The following is a 14,957-nucleotide window of genomic DNA, read 5'->3' as shown; positions in this document are numbered from 1 at the left end:
GGAGAGGGCCCAGGATGCCCCCTCTTGCCTGGCCTTCGAGCTGCCGTCACTGGGGCCAACAGGTCAGGTGCTGAGGGGCTGGTTCATCAGAGAGGACTTGCCCCGCTGCGGGGCCCAGGTCAGAGGAGCCGAGGCGTTCAGCCAGTTCCAGCTGCTCTCTCCTGCTGCACCGGGGCCCGCGCCCCGCCCTGTCCAGCCCCCTGCTGGACCCCCCCGCCCCCCGTCCCGGACCTTCCTCCTGCCAGCTCACCCAGCACTTCCCACCGGGAGGATCTTGAGCGGAGGCTGCCCAGCAGAGGGGCTCCGCGGGACTCTGCCGCCCAAAGGTGGGGTGGGCCAAGAGTCGGGGCGCAGCTGGAGGCCGGGGTGGAGTCGCAAGCCGGCCAAGCCCAGCCCCCGCTGCGGGCTCTGCCCCCAGGCCCGGGCGGAACCCCGGGGAGGAGGGGTGGGTGGGGCTAGGCTGGGTCAGCTGAGTGACAGTCACGCGACCGCGACCAGCTCGGCTCCGAGCGCCTTCCTGGAGGAGAGGGGGGGACGAGCGGGAGTCTCCGAGTGTGGCAGGCCAGTGGTGTGGGACTCGGGAGGGGGTGGGGGAGGAGGGCTTGTCCTGGAGGCGCCCCAGGGCGGCGGGGTCAGTCCTGGGGCGGGTCTGGGTCTGGAGGGCAGACCCGCACAGGGCTGGGTCCCGAGGCCTGGGGGCCTGGGGGACCCAGCCCTGGGGTCCACTCGAGCCTGGGGTGAGCTGGGGCACCAAGGGGCCCACTGAGGAGGCTGGGACCCGGAAAGATGGGGAGGTCTGAGGGGGAGCCGTGCCTCCAAGTGCAAGTTTCCCAGGACATGGAGAAGGAGAGAGAGACCCTGCAGGCCTGGAAGGAGCGGGTGGAGCACGAGCTGGATGTCGTGGTGGCTTTCTGGTTGGAGCACTCCCACGACCAGGAGCACGGGTGCGCCTCGCCCTGCTCGGGCCCTGGGCGGGGTCCCTGCCCCTGCTGAGTCCCCACCTCACTCAGCTGACTCAGGCCTGCTGGGCTCGGCTAACACTGCGTGGGGCCCACAGGGGCTTCTTCACGTGCCTTGGCCGTGACGGGCAGGTGTATGACGACCTCAAGTACGTCTGGCTGCAGGGGAGGCAGGTACGACACGGGCACCCGCGACTTGCCGTCATCCCGGCCCCGAGGACTGGGCCGCTCCCGACTTAAGCCGTGTTTCCTCCACTCCCCCACAGGTGTGGATGTATTGTCGCCTGTACCGCAAGCTTGAGCGCTTCCGCCGCCCTGAGCTTCTGAATGCGGCTAAAGCAGGTGCCCCCTCCGGGTCCCCATCTCCCCAGAGGCCGCTCCAAGTCACTCTGTAGCACGCGTGCTCCTAGGTGCCTAGTTCTTAGAGGGGTCTAGAAGCAGCAAAGGGCCCGGTATGCTCGCAGGTAGGGAGGAAGGGGGAGGCGGTGGCATCCTCACCCAAATTCTAGCAGGCCACCTTCCCGACCAGCAGGTGGCGAATTTTTGCTGCGTTATGCCCGAGTGGCACCTCCTGCAAAGAAGTGTGCCTTTGTGCTGACGAGGGACGGCCGCCCGGTCAAGGTGCAGCGGACCATCTTCAGCGAGTGTTTCTACACCATGGCCATGAATGAGCTGTGGAGGGTGACAGGGGACGCGCAGTACCAGGTGCATGGGAGGAAGGCTGCCCTGCGTGTCTCCGTGCCCTCGCCTGTCCTGGGCACGGCTGCCAGAGCATTCCCATTCAGCATGCGAGCCCCTCCCTGGGTCCTGCGTGCAGGGCCGGGTCTGTCGTCACCGTCAGTCCTTACTCTGGGCCCCCACAGCCCAGGGCTGCTGGTGACACCCCCCCCCCTTGTTGCACTGTACTGTCACTGTGCGTATACGGGTGAAGGAAAGTGCAGGGTTCATTGCGAGCCTCCAAGCAAGGGGAAAGGGCAGGTCTTGCTCAAAAGACCCTAACTCCCCGATGGCTTCCGGGGAAGGGCTTTTTTTTTTTTTTTTTTTTTTTGCGGTACGCGGTCCTCTCACCCATTGCGGAGCACAGGCTCCGGACGCACAGGCTCAGTGGCCATGGCTCACGGGCCCAGCCGCTCCACGGCATGTGGGATCTTCCCGGACCGGGGCACGAACCCGTGTCCCCTGCATCGGCAGGCGGACTCTCAACCACTGCGCCACCAGGGAAGGGCTTTTGGAGGCAAGGTGAGGGAGGGGGTGGCGGGATACCTGATCAGCTTATGGACGTTCTTCTGACTGCTTGGTGGTGAGGTAACCAGGTGGTACTTCGGGAGGGAGTCAACATCATCAGCCTTCTGGTTCCAGTGGTCTGGGGTCTACACGCCGGTGGTCAGCACGCCCTTACCTTCTTCCGCCCGGTGGGGGTCTTAGTATCTGCAAAACAACTCAGGGATATGACTCAGGGTATGATCTATAGCCCCTGAGGAGTAACTAAAGGTCCATGACTCTCTCTTACGGCTAAACTATTATTATTTTGTGTTGCTTATCTGTTTTCCTCTGCTTCTGCATTTTCTCACTTCTATGATTATATTTGCTCTTTGGAACTCGCGGAAGGCCTTGGAGGCTAAAGCTTTTCTACAGACAAGAGGCGGGGGACACAGGGGCTCTACCCCCCAGAAGGCTCTGCAGGGTCCTGCTCAGTTTCACAGGGATCAATCCGTGCCCTGCCCTGGCCGGGACAGGGCCGCTCCCTCCTCCCTGGGCCCCCTCTTGCTTTCAAACGTGACCTCACTGTCTGGGAATGGTCTACGCCCCCAGAGTGGGAGCCCTAGCCCCCAGCCCGGGGCCAGGCCCAGAGTAGGCCTTGGTGAAGGTGTCCTATGAGTGGCTGGGAGCACATGGTTCTCCCACCGCAGGGCTGGGGACCCAGCAGGTCGGCACCTGGGGTACCAGACTAGATGGGATGCAGCCTCAGCCTGGGCCTCCCCTCATCCCTCCCCAGAGCGAAGCGGTGGAGATGATGGATCAGATCGTGCACTGGGTGCGGGAGGACCCCTCTGGGCTGGGCCGGCCCCAGCTCCCTGGGGCCCCGGCCGCGGAGTCCATGGCGGTGCCCATGATGCTTCTCAGCCTGGTGGAGCAGCTCGGGGAGGCCGACGACGAGCTGGCGGGCAGCTACGCGGAGCTGGGGGACTGGTGCGCTCAGAGGATTCTGCGGCACGTGCAGGTGGGGGCAGAGCAGCGGGCGGACAGCGGCCGCCAGACAGGGCCTGGGGAGCTGGGGGGCAGGGCGACCCCCTACGCCCCACCCCCGGGGCGCCTCCTCCGCCCGCACCCACCCCCGGAGCCGGGCGCCGGTGGCTCCCTTTACAGACGGGGAGATGGGGCGAGGTGCGGGCCCAGAACCCTCGGGAAGGGAAGGAGGGCCCCGGGGGAGCCGGGGTGGGTGCCAGAGCCCCAGGCACGTCAGGGAGCAGGAAGCCTGGCCGGACTCAGCTTCGTCCCAGGCCTCTGCACAGCCCAGTCCCCCCGGTCTCAGCCTCCGCTCAGTGCCTTACGCTCCCCACGTCAGGGGCCCAGGCCCAAAGCAAGGGTTAGGACAGGTCCAGACCCTTGGGAGTGAATCGGCTCCTCCTCCAAAGGCCCTCCGAGCGAGGCCACCCAAGCCTGCAGATCAGGAGGGAGGGGGCGTGGGAGGGCGCGTCTTTCTTGTTGGATGATGGGGCGGGGCTCAGGGGGTGCTGAAGGCCAAGCTACCTTCTACTCCTCCCTCGGCAGAGGGGTGGGCAGGCTGTGCTGGAGAATGTGTCAGAGGATGGCGAGGGGCTTTCGGGCTGCCTGGGGAGACACCAGAACCCAGGTGAGGGGCGGGGTGGGCTGGGGGGCGGCCCGGTTGGAGGGGGGCGCTCAGCCTTGGTTCTGGACTCCAGATGCGGGGAGTGCCCTCCTCCCTTCGCCCTCAGCGCACCGAGGACCAGGCAGGGGAGGAGGGACGGGCCTCCCACGCTGGCGTGTCAGCAGCAGGAGGGTGACTCTGGGGCAGACCGGCAGGGCTGGGGGGCTCAAAGCAGGCCCCACAGTGGGGCAGAGAGGAAGGGAGTCAGCGGTCAGCACAGCGCTTGAGTCCCCCGCCTGGGGGAGGACACGCGGCCTACCTTACCCGAGCCCTCACCAGGCCACGCGCTGGAAGCTGGCTGGTTCCTGCTCCGTCACGCCGTCCGGAGAGGTGACCCCAAACTTCGAGCCCACGTTATCGACAAGTTCCTATTGTTGCCTTTCCGCTCTGGATGGGATCCCGACCATGGAGGTCTCTTCTACTTCCAGGATGCTGACGGCCTATGCCCCACCCAGGTGGGAATGTACCCAGGGCTACATGGTACTAGCCTGTCGAAGGCTTTCTGCCCAGGGAGGTGCGTGTTGTCATCACCCATTTCAGAGAGGGGGACCCGGGGCTCAGAGGAGTGAACCTGCCTGGTGTGACCCCAGTGGGAAGCTCGACTCCTGTGCCGGTGGCCCTCAAGCTCACATGCACAGGGAGGCCGTGAGGGAGCGCAGGCCATGCCCACGCGGAGACACATGGCCCTTCATCTTGGAAAGGCTCTCTGAGTGACCCTAAGGCATCAGCAGTGGGAGCAGCCGGGGTTGCGATTCCAGGGCTCAAGGGGCGCCCACCCCAGCCCTGCCCTTTGGGAGGGGCCGCTTGGGCTACATCTGCCTCAGGAAGCTAGTCGCGATCTGATGGGCGGTTAAGGCCCCCAGAGGCGTTCGTCCCGTGGTTAAGCTCCAAGAGCTTGGGCCAGATGGAGTCTGAGCCAGGGCCCGAAAGATGGGGGTGACTCTCCTGCTGACAGGGGTGGTGGAGTGGGGTCCAGGGCTCTCAGATGCCTGCCTCCGCTCTGCTCTCAGCTGGAGTGGGCCATGAAGCTCTGGTGGCCGCACAGCGAAGCCATGATCGCCTTCCTCATGGGCTACAGTGAGAGCGGGGACTCCGCCTTGCTGAACATCTTCTACCAGGTGGCCGAGTACACTTTCCGCCAGGTAAGTGCTGCTTCCTGGCCTCAGCGGTGTGGAGGAGACCGCAGGCACGGCACACCCCCTCCTTCCCCCCCTCGCCGGACGTGTTCCCTCAGTAGGTCTGAGAGTTCCTGGAAGTCCCGGCCCTGGTGCCCTCCGTTCAGTCAAGAGAGTGGCCCCTGCCCCACTGGAGCTCACATTTGGTGCTGGTGGGACCGACCATAAACAAGTAAACCAGCAAACACAGATGGTGATGAGAGCTCTGGGAAATAAAGCAAGGTCAGGGGACTGGGGGGCTAGTGGGAAGGAAAAAAGCTGGGGCTTCAGGAGGGGAGGCCAGAGGGCACTAGGCGAAGGCAGGGAGACCGGGCTGTGGCTGTCATCCTGGCTAGTGAGTGGGGGCCTGGCCCGGGGTGGGAGCTGCAGCGGCTCAGGGGTCAGAGTGTGGTCGAGCGGGAGAGGTGTGGGCTGGCCACGTGAGGCAAGGTAACCTTGGAGTACAGAAGGAAAGGAGAAGAGGGAATAGGCAGGCCCAGCAAAGGAGAGAGAATCATCTGCGAGGTAGGAAGGAAGCCAGCCCCCCCGCCCCCCCGCAGAGGCCCAAGTGCCGTGAGCAGAGCGATGAGCTGTGCCAGCTGCTGCCGACGGGCACCTCGGGCGCTGAGCGTGACGGGGAACGAAGGAAGATTCCCGATGTGTTTCTAAAGCCACGACTCACTCCATTAGTAAACCCCAGTACGGGAGGCATTACAACAGGGGGGTCTTATTCTGAGGTCTGTGGGCTTTGAAACCTGAGAGAAAATTCCACCGTTATTTGCACTAACCTCTAACTGAAATCCAGCTTTCACGTCCATCATGAATGAAAGCAGTGAACCACAGTATTAGCAGCGTCCGACTTTGTCACCAGTAAATTCCAAATGTGTTCGTGTTATGCTGTGGTTAGAGAGGCATCTCCAAGTACTGCACACTGCTTCCAAACACGGGAGCCACAAGACCAGAGGCGATATATGTTAAGATTGAATGCGTTCATAGAGAACATGTGTTCGAGGTGATCGCTCTTAACCGCATAAAGTGAAATTTAAGGAATACATTTTCAAGAAAGAGAGATTGTACTGAACAATCACAAAAGTTATAAACAACAGGTAATTCACTATGCACTAATCGTCATAACAATACAGAAAGCAAAAATTCAGACATCCATGGAAAGGCTGGACAGGAAAACAGTCAAATCCTTTGTTATCTTCCCGTGTCATATCCAGTAGTCGAATAATAAGTAAGGACATGGGTAATATCACTGGGAAGATAGAACGAACAGATACAGAACTAGTTTTACCCCCTATGAAGAATACACCTACTCATAGGTCCCCATTTAAAAAGACATTTTTGGTAGTGGACTTCAATGTCACTGATTTCTTCTATGGTCCTTCTGAGAAGGGGTTCCACTCGGGGGTCTATCTGGGGAGGAAGGGCCTAGGCCAGGGCTCTGAGGTCTATCCTGGAGCATCTGGAAGGAATTGGGCAGGAGAGAAGCGAGGAATTTGGAAAGGGTCAACAGAGCTGCTGGGCAGGGGCAGGCTTCAGGTGGCTCCGAGGGAGGGGGAGATGTGTTTGGGACCTGTGGTGAGCAAGGGAGAAGTCAGACCTCTGTACGGGATATCTACAATGTAGCGCTATCTACAATCTCATCCACGGCAAGACAGTCCTCTGAAGCAGGGAACAGGAGCTCCAAAGGAATAACTTGTTACAAAGTTACATGGCAGGTCAGCACTTCCTCAGGGTTCCGTTTCTTTTTACATTGTTATTTTTTAAAATTATATTTATTTACTTTTGGCTGCGCTGGGTCTTCGTTGCTGCGCGCGGACTTCTCACTGCGGTCGGTAGCACCGGCTCTAGGCGCGCGGGCTTCGGTATTTGTGGCGCACGGGCTCTAGAGCGCAAGCTCAGTAGTCCGAAGCAGGGTTTTTGTTTTTGTTTTTGTTTTAAATTCCATCTTGCAAGGTTTCATCTCACAGCCTGCGGCCCCTTCCCCAGGTGGGGTAACTAGCTGCAGACTCAAAACTCCACCACCCCCCCCACAAGAAAAAGGAAAAGGAAAAGGAAAAGCCCCTTGCTTTCATATTTGTCCAGGAGGCGGGACCTCATTTAAGAGCACTGATTCTGGAGCCGGGGGTCAGCCCGGGCTCTGACCCCAGGTAGCGGTTTAGTGGGACCGGTGAACGCCCCTTTCCCAGGCCTGTGGCATCTGGGCGGTTCCTGCAGGCGCTGCCTGTCACTGCCTCACTGTTATTGCAGTTTCGCGATTCCGAGTACGGGGAATGGTTTGGCTACCTGAACCGAGAAGGGAAGATCGCCCTCACCATCAAGGGGGGTCCTTTCAAAGGTGAGTGGGGGAAAGAGCGGGGCCCAGGGGCTCGGGGCACTCGGCTGCCCACGGCCCTCCCAACCCGCCGTCCCGCCTCTCCCCGCAGGCTGCTTCCACGTGCCGCGGTGCCTCGCCATGTGCGAGGAGATGCTGAGTGACCTGCTGAGCCGCCTCGCCCCGGCCTCGGCCCCGGCCCCGGCCCTGGCCCTCAGCGCCCGGTCTCCGCCCGCCGACCCCGCCCGCCGAGGCGCAGAATAAAGCCAAGCCTGCTGCACTGCCCGTGTGTGTGAGCGTCTGTGGGGTGTCGGGTGGGGGACCAACCGCCGCCTTTGGCTGGAGGGCACCTGCTCGCCCTGCCAGTGACCCGCCCCGCGCGCTGGACCCTCCCACCCTGCCAACAGGCCCGCCCCGCGCCGGGGCCCGCCCGGCCATTGGCCCGGCCCGCCCCGCGGAGCGGCCCCACCCCGCCCTTGGCCCTCCCTGCGCATGGCCGAGCGGCCGGGAGGGCGGGCCCGGCGGGCGGGCTCGGCGGCGCGCACTTCCGGCCGGTGGCCGGGCCCGGCGCGCGCCTCCTCTTCCGCCGCCGTCCCCGCGATCCTGGACCCAGATCCAGATCCAGATCCAGATCCAGCCCCAGCCCCAGCCCCGGCCCCAGCCCCAGCCCCAGCCCCGGCCTGGCAGCCCCGGCGTCGCTTCGGAGCGCGGTGGCAGCTGACTGCGCGTTCACGACCCGCTGGGAGCCGCGAGCCCCGCCGCCGTTATGAACATCCGCAATGCAAGGGTGAGGGGCCGGGGCCGGAGGCTGTCCGCGCCGCGTGGGAGCGGGGCCCGGTGGCCGCGTGCGCGTGCTCCCGATGGGCCCGGCCGATCACCGGGCTAGCCGCCCTGGGCGCCCTCGGCCGCCCGGCGCGGAAAAGTGAAGGCCACGTCCCCGTGGGGCTGGATCTACCCGAAGAGGAGGCCGGGGGAGCCGGGGGCGCAGGGCCGGGGCTGCGAACTCCTTCTTTCCGGATGTCGGGTTTCCGTTGGATGGTGTCGGGGAGCCTCCTGGAGCTCAACGTTCATTCCTGGAACAGTCAGTTTTTGCACAGCGGCTGTGGGCCAGGCCTGTGCGGAGACAGATAGTCCCAGCGCCCGCCCAGCCCTGTGGGGGGGCGGGGGTCGCTGAGTAGACAGAGCAGGGTTCTAACACGACCGAGGCCTACTTAGTCACCGCAGCCCCCAGCCTGACTGCATTCCACTGCCGTCCTCTCCCGCAGCCAGAGGACCTGATGAACATGCAGCACTGCAACCTCCTGTGCCTGCCCGAGAACTACCAGATGAAATATTATTTCTACCATGGCCTTTCCTGGCCCCAGGTGGGCAGCTGTTGAATTTGGGGATGAGGGAAACCAGGCCAAGGAAATTCCACCCTGGGTCGGCTTGGGACGAGCCGGCGAGGTCGCGCAAGGTCGTGAAGAGTCCGGGGGGCGCATGGGTCAATGAGGCCCTGAGTGTTTCCGGCTGGGGTGGCGGGAGATGGATAGAGGCACCTTGAAGAGGGCCGAAGAACAGGGCCAAGGTAGGGGCAGTATTCCCACCTGTGTCTGTCCACTTCTTCTGGGTTAAGGAAAGGGGGCACGGTGTGATGTGGGAAGACCAAGCCACTTGGCCTGGAGGTCAGGAGCTGTCACTGAACTCGCTGCCCGATGGGCTTCTGTCTGTCATGCACACAGCGACAGGCAGGCGCTGGGGCCAGGTGTCCGATAAGGGCGCCTCCAGCTCTGACAGGAACTTGTTTTCTGCCTTCTCTTTCCTCCCTGTCACCCAGCTCTCTTACATCGCTGAGGATGAGAATGGGAAGATTGTGGGGTATGTCCTGGCCAAAATGTGAGTCACCAAGGACGGAGGGACAAGCCTGGTGCCTGCCGTGGGGGTGGGGGGAGGAGGGACACCGACACCGCACGCGTCTGATGGCTGCTGCCTGGGTTGGGTTGGGTTTGTTTGTTTCGTTTTGTTAATTAATAGACTGTTCGTTTAGTGCAGTTTCCTCTCACATTAACATCTTGTGGCAAATTTGTTACAATGGGTGAACCGATGCTGTTACATTATTGCAGAAACCCATAGTTACATTGTTTTACTCTTTGAGTAGTAGTTCTACACTCCATGGACAAAGGTATAACAAGTATCCGATACTATAGTATCAAACAGAGTAGTTTCACTGCCCTCCCTCCCTCCCTCCCCTCTCCCCGGGAACCACTGATCTCTTTACTGTCTCCATACTTTCGCCTTCTCCAGAAGGTCATATGATTAGAATCATACAGTGTGTAGCCATTTCAGACCACCTTTCACTTAAGTCATATGCATTGAAGTCTCCCCCCACATCTTTTCATGGCTTGAGAGTTCTTTTTTTTTTTTTTTTTCCGGTACTTGGGCCTCTCACTGCTGTGGCCTCTCCCGTTGCGGAGCACAGGCTCCGGATGCGCAGGCTCAGCGGCCATGGCTCACGGGCCCAGCCGCTCCGCGGCACGTGGGATCCTCCCGGACCGGGGCACGAACCTGTGTCTCCTGCATCGGCAGGCGGACTCTCAACCACTGCACCACCAGGGAAGCCCGAGAGCTCCTTTCGTTTTAGCCCTGAACAGTATTCCACTGACGCTGCACATGTCTTTTGGCTGCTGCCTGGGGTTTGGAGAGTCCTGGCTCTCCCCTGTCCCGGGACTGGACGCACTTTGGGGTTCACGCCTAGCCCCTCTCCTTTCTTCTTGCTCTAGGGAAGAGGACCCGGACGACGTGCCCCATGGACACATCACCTCGCTGGTGCGTAGGGCCCACCCAGGGTCTGGTGGGGGCGGGGGCGGAAGTTAGTTGGAGCCGCCCCGAGGTCCCACCTTTCTCCCACCAGGCTGTGAAGCGTTCCCACCGGCGCCTTGGCCTGGCTCAGAAGCTGATGGACCAGGCCTCCCGAGCCATGATCGAGAACTTCAATGCCAAATACGTCTCTCTGCATGTCAGGAAGAGGTGGAAGCCAGGGCCGAGGGAAGGGGGGTGGGTAGGGGGATACTGTCTGTTTTGTTGGGTCTTTTTTGAATTTTATTTTATTTATTTTTATACAGCAGGTTCTTATCAGTTATCTATTTTATACATATTCGTGTATATATGTCAATCCCAATCTCCCAATTCATCCCACCACCACCAGCGAGGATACTGCCTCGATGTGGATCCTGGGCTGCCTTGGCTTTTGGAGAAGATCGGGAAGTGGGCTTAGTGGGGAGGGGGACCGGGAGGAGGGGCAGGACCTGGACGTGCTGTCCCTGCCTGGCCTCGTCTGTACAGCTCAGCAGTGCCTTATTCCCCTGCAGTAACCGGGCCGCTCTGCACCTCTATTCCAACACCCTCAACTTTCAGTAAGTAGATCTAGATTTTTCTCATGGAGTGGGATGGTCCCCAGGTCTGGCTTATCCAGGTGGCTGAGATGGGCTGTCCGTGGAGGGCCCACTGAGACAGCGTCAGCTTCAGCTTGGTGGGGGACGAGGAGGGACTGTTGGGAAGGGAAGTGGCCTCCGGGCTGGGTATTTGAGGCAGGATCTTTGGCCTGGATGCAAATGCCTCTGGTGGTTGACAGTTCTAGGGTCTTAAGGCTGGCAGGGTGCCCAGGTCTGCATACACACTGCCCAGCGCAGGCTTGGCCCCTGAGCTGCTCGGGCTAGGGGCCACGCTGCCTGGTAACGACCACCAAGAACAGAGGCCCAGGCCGCAGCACCCCTCCCCGGTTCCAATTGTTAGGCATACGAGCCAGCCATGCATGCCCAGGAAGTGACAGGGAGCAGGGCGGGGAGGGGAGGGGAGGGGAGGGGAGGGGACTGCCAAATTCAGGGCTTCAGTTCACAGGAAACCACAGACACAGATCCTTGGTGGCCAGGTTAGGGACGAGGGGCAGTGGCAGGATGCCAGTGGTGGGGGGGAATAAAGGAGCTGGGTGCTACTTACTGTTGGAGAAAGCAGAGGGAAGACCATGTTGGAAATGTCTCCCAAAGGGTCCTTGGGGGGGGGCAATGACACCCTGCCCCACTAGCAGATGATACCAGAAGGCTGAGGAGAATTGCCCCCGATTTGGGTTGCCCTCCTTCTCTCCACCTGCTGCCCCCAGGATCAGCGAAGTGGAGCCCAAATACTATGCAGATGGAGAAGACGCATACGCGATGAAGCGGGATCTCACCCAGATGGCCGATGAGGTAAGAGTCCTGCAGGTAAGAGTCCTGCGGGGCCAGGGCCGCGGTCCCCAGTCAAGGCGAGCAGGGGTGGCCTGGGACAGTTGGAGGCTGCGTGGCCGGGAGTCCTGGCCCTCCTCACCTCAGCTTCCGTAGCTGGCAGGCGGGGAGCCGGACCTCGGCAGGGCTTTAACGAAGGCCATCGGCCCAAGATTCCATTCTCCGAGGAAGAAGCCCGTCCTGCCCAGAGGCTGCTGTGAGAGGAGAGGGTGGAGGCCCCTGGACGTGCTGAGAGACGCGGGGCCTGGGGACGGCTGTGGCTGGCCTCCAAGGCTCAGGGGCCAGACAAAACCGGGCTGAAGAGAAGTCAGGGTTCTGCCCAAGGCTCCTCGGGGGCCCGGGCCGTTCAGAGGGCTCCACGGCAGCCTCGTGAGGGAGCCGTAAGCACCTCCACTTTACAGGACAGGAAACAGGCCCAGAGGGGACAGTGCCAGGGCTCCCCGCTGGGAGTCGGACTCAGTCCTGTTTCCTGCCCTGGCTCTGCTGCCTCTCATCCTGCCCCCCGCCGCCAGCAAGGGACAAGGCACGGGCAGCAGGAGAGGGCCTTCGTGGTCTAGAGACTTAGGTGCTGTCTCCTTACTCCCGTTTCTCCCCGGGCTCCTGGTGGCAGCTGAGGCGGCACCTGGAGCTGAAGGAGAAGGCCAGGCACGTGGTGCTGGGCTCCATCGAGAACAAGGTGGAGGGCAAGGGCAACTCGCTTCCGAGCTCGGGAGAGGCCAGTCGTGAGGAAAAGGGCCTGGCTGCGGAGGATAGCGGTGGAGACAGCAAAGACCTCAGTGAGGTCAGCGAGACCACAGAGAGCACCGATGTCAAGGACAGCTCAGAGGCCTCTGACTCAGCCTCCTAGAGCCTGCACATGCTTCTCTCCCTGCCCTGGCCTGCCCATCCCATCCTCACCCCGAGAGGTTTCACAATAAACTTCACCCAGTGGCCTTGGGGAGTTTACCTGTGCGAGCGTGCACATTTTTGGGGGTGTGTGTATGCCCCTCTCTGGCTCTTCTGCATCCCTGTGGATGTGGACCTCACATCCTTTTGGCACAGTGCTTCCTGCCAAGCCCGAGTAGAAGGGAAGAGCTTTGTCGGGGCTTTGGAGATGTCTGATAGCTTGGAGCCATCTTTGGGTCCCGGGGGAAGGGAACCCTGGAGTTCTGGGAGCCTCTTCCGAGCCCTGCTCTGCCGCTGCCTTGCCAGGTTCCAGATGCCTGAGTCCAACTGCTCGCTGAGCTTCTCTACCAATGTCTGATCTCGGTAATGGCCCAACCAGCTACCCAGTTGCTCGAGCCCTGGCAACTGTCCTTGATTCCTCCCTCCCCTGCAAACCAAAAGCGAGTCCTGTCTGTTCGATCACCATGATACCCCTTGAATCTACTTCCTAACCCAAGCCTTCATTTGAAAATAATCGGTGGGCTTGCTTTCTAGCATGGTTTTACATTTACAGAAGTGAGCAGATAGTACAGAGTTCCCGTGGACCGCCCCCCCGTCCCCCTCAGTTTCCCCTATTAATTTTTTTTTTTTTTTTTTTGCGGTACGCGGGCCTCTCACTGCTGTGGCCTCTCTCATCGCGGAGCACAGGCTCCGGACGCGCAGGCTCAGCGGCCATGGCTCACGGGCCCAGCCGCTCCGCAGCATGTGGGATCTTCCCGGACCGGGACACGAACCCGCGTCCCCTGCATCGGCAGGCGGACTCTCAACCACTGCGCCACCCGGGAAGCCTCTCCTATTAATATTTTGTATCAAGTGTTAACATGTGTTTGAGCCAAGATTGATACATTGTTAACTACAGTCCACAGTTACATTTCCCTCTGCGTTGTACACTCCCGTGAGTTTTGACGAATGCATGTCATTTCATGCAGCCTGTAAGCCCTCTGTTTTTCATAGCTTCAATTCTAACCCTAAAATTGGCTCCTGTGCCTTTCATCACTGCCATTCCCTCTGGCTGCAGCGCCATTGTTTGCTGCTCCTCATCCCTGGGCGGGCCGCCTGGGCCGCCCACCTCCCAGCGGAGCTCAGCACTCCTTAGCTGTCACTGTACCTTGTGCGCCTGCTGCCGCAGACGGCACACTGCTCCTCTGCTACGCAGAATGATTTGCTACGGAGCTCCATCCGCTCTCTGGCTGGCGCCTGCCACGTGACCAACTAACAGCCGGTACGCTAGTGAGCGGGCCGGAAATAGGAAGATGCGCCTGCGCGCGCGCCCGCTAACGCGCGGGCTGGCGGGGGGAGGGAGGCTGTGTTCTGATTGGCTCAAATCGCGGGCTTGCTGTCGGAGGCGGAGCCTCGCCCTGCCCTCCGCTCCTGGCTTCAGTCCCTTTCGGTTCGCAAGCCGCGCCGGGCTTCGTTCCCAGGCTCTGATTGGTACGGCGGCGGCGGGGCTGGGCCCCGCGCGGCGGGCGGGGCGGGCGGGGCGGGCGGGGCGGGCAAGGGGGAGAGCATGCGCGCTACATCGGCCGCGCCCCAGCGCTGGCGGGAGGGAGCCCGCGGAGGCTCCCACGGTGCCTTGCGGCACACTCCTTCCTCCCTCGTCGGGCCCGCCCTCTGCTCTCCGCGTCCAGCGTCCCAGGAGGGCACGTTGACGCTCGGCCGCCCCCAGGCGGTTGGGTTTTCTGGGCGGAGGCGGGAGCTGAGGCGAGGGCGGAGGGCAGAGAGGGGAAGCCGCAGGCCCGACTGACCCTTGGGGCCCAGCACTTTCTCCTTCTCTGCAGGACCCGGCTCTGGGAGGGGCCGCTTCAGTAGCTAGGTGCCGAACAGAGGCTGGAAGGCTGAGGGTGGGAAAAGCAGGAACTCCTGTTCCCTAGCCGTGTGACTGGGGGTGGGCTCTGGGGACGTCTCCCCAGGGGATGAACCTATACACAGAGGTGCACAACCTGGACCCCCGTTGTGAAACTTCTCCTGGAAAGCTCATTTGTGGGAAAATGGGAGTGGCCTCACTGTCCAATTCATGCTCTCATCTGACGTGGACATCTGTTAACAACCTCCCCATTGATCTCTTCTCCCTCTGGTCCATCCTTCACCCAGCAGACCTGACCACGTCAGCCCTGCGGTCACCCCTCAGGACCAAGTGTTCACTCCACTTGTCAACAGGCTTAGCAAGGCCCCGCAGATCTGATCCTGCCCTTCTGCACCATTTAGATTCTTGGAAGGGGAACAATAGAGCTGAGGACAGAGCAAGCAGTTCGGCCTTAAATGCCAAAGAAGCGTCCTAAAAGCCAGGGCTAGTCACTCGAGTTTTGACACCAGTGGCTGAATGGGGCTTCACGTGAGCATTTCTGGAGTCCTAAAGTAAAACGACGAAGGAGAGCATTTGAAAGTAGACGCCGACACCAGTTCAGCCGCAGTTTCCTGCGGGCTTGAGCCCTGTGCCTGGCTCTGCTGAATGGG

The 14,957-nt window shown here is 61.3% G+C and overlaps 2 protein-coding genes across 5 annotated transcripts; both read left to right on the top strand.

The window, feature by feature from the left end:
• The first annotated feature begins 238 nt into the window (after positions 1-238).
• Positions 239-7,603, top strand: RENBP (renin binding protein). 3 transcript variants are annotated; one of them, XM_082681648.1, is made up of 11 exons: positions 239-326; positions 835-944; positions 1,058-1,133; positions 1,226-1,301; positions 1,492-1,664; positions 2,956-3,180; positions 3,732-3,813; positions 4,129-4,304; positions 4,860-4,991; positions 7,260-7,347; positions 7,436-7,603. In XM_082681648.1, the coding sequence occupies exons 2-11, from the start codon at positions 838-840 to the stop codon at positions 7,585-7,587; spliced, it is 1,287 nt and encodes a 428-aa protein (XP_082537774.1). In that variant the 5' UTR covers positions 239-326; positions 835-837; the 3' UTR covers positions 7,588-7,603. The 3 variants fall into 3 exon arrangements, with proteins under 3 accessions (XP_082537774.1, XP_082537773.1, XP_082537772.1); XM_082681647.1 differs by lacking the exon at positions 239-326 and adding an exon at positions 457-561; XM_082681646.1 differs by lacking the exon at positions 239-326 and having other exon boundaries at positions 571-944.
• A 320-nt stretch (positions 7,604-7,923) lies between these two features.
• On the top strand, positions 7,924-12,511 carry NAA10 (N-alpha-acetyltransferase 10, NatA catalytic subunit). Of its 2 annotated transcripts, none has more exons than XM_082681890.1 (8): positions 7,924-8,110; positions 8,589-8,687; positions 9,140-9,198; positions 10,083-10,128; positions 10,214-10,329; positions 10,671-10,715; positions 11,459-11,543; positions 12,190-12,511. In XM_082681890.1, the coding sequence occupies exons 1-8, from the start codon at positions 8,090-8,092 to the stop codon at positions 12,424-12,426; spliced, it is 708 nt and encodes a 235-aa protein (XP_082538016.1). In that variant the 5' UTR covers positions 7,924-8,089; the 3' UTR covers positions 12,427-12,511. The 2 variants fall into 2 exon arrangements, with proteins under 2 accessions (XP_082538016.1, XP_082538015.1); XM_082681889.1 differs by having other exon boundaries at positions 10,668-10,715.
• Positions 12,512-14,957: the final 2,446 nt, after the last annotated feature.

The sequence above is a fragment of the Grampus griseus genome (assembly GCF_964374135.1).
Source record: "Grampus griseus genome assembly, chromosome: X".
NCBI lineage: Eukaryota > Metazoa > Chordata > Mammalia > Artiodactyla > Delphinidae > Grampus > Grampus griseus.
Note: the sequence above shows the minus strand (reverse complement) of the source record. Positions and strands in the feature narration are given on the sequence as shown.

Coding starts and splice junctions, on each gene's coding strand:
- NAA10 (XM_082681889.1), top strand. CDS start 8,090: ATGAACATCCGCAATGCAAGG. Junction 10,129..10,213: donor ATGGACACATCACCTCGCTG/GTGCGTAGGGCC, acceptor TTCTCCCACCAG/GCTGTGAAGCGTTCCCACCG. Junction 10,716..11,458: donor TCCAACACCCTCAACTTTCA/GTAAGTAGATCT, acceptor TGCTGCCCCCAG/GATCAGCGAAGTGGAGCCCA.
- RENBP (XM_082681646.1), top strand. CDS start 787: ATGGGGAGGTCTGAGGGGGAGCCGTGCCTCCAAGTGCAAGTTTCCCAG. Junction 3,814..4,128: donor GGGGAGACACCAGAACCCAG/GTGAGGGGCGGG, acceptor AGCCCTCACCAG/GCCACGCGCTGGAAGCTGGC. Junction 7,348..7,435: donor CAAGGGGGGTCCTTTCAAAG/GTGAGTGGGGGA, acceptor CTCTCCCCGCAG/GCTGCTTCCACGTGCCGCGG.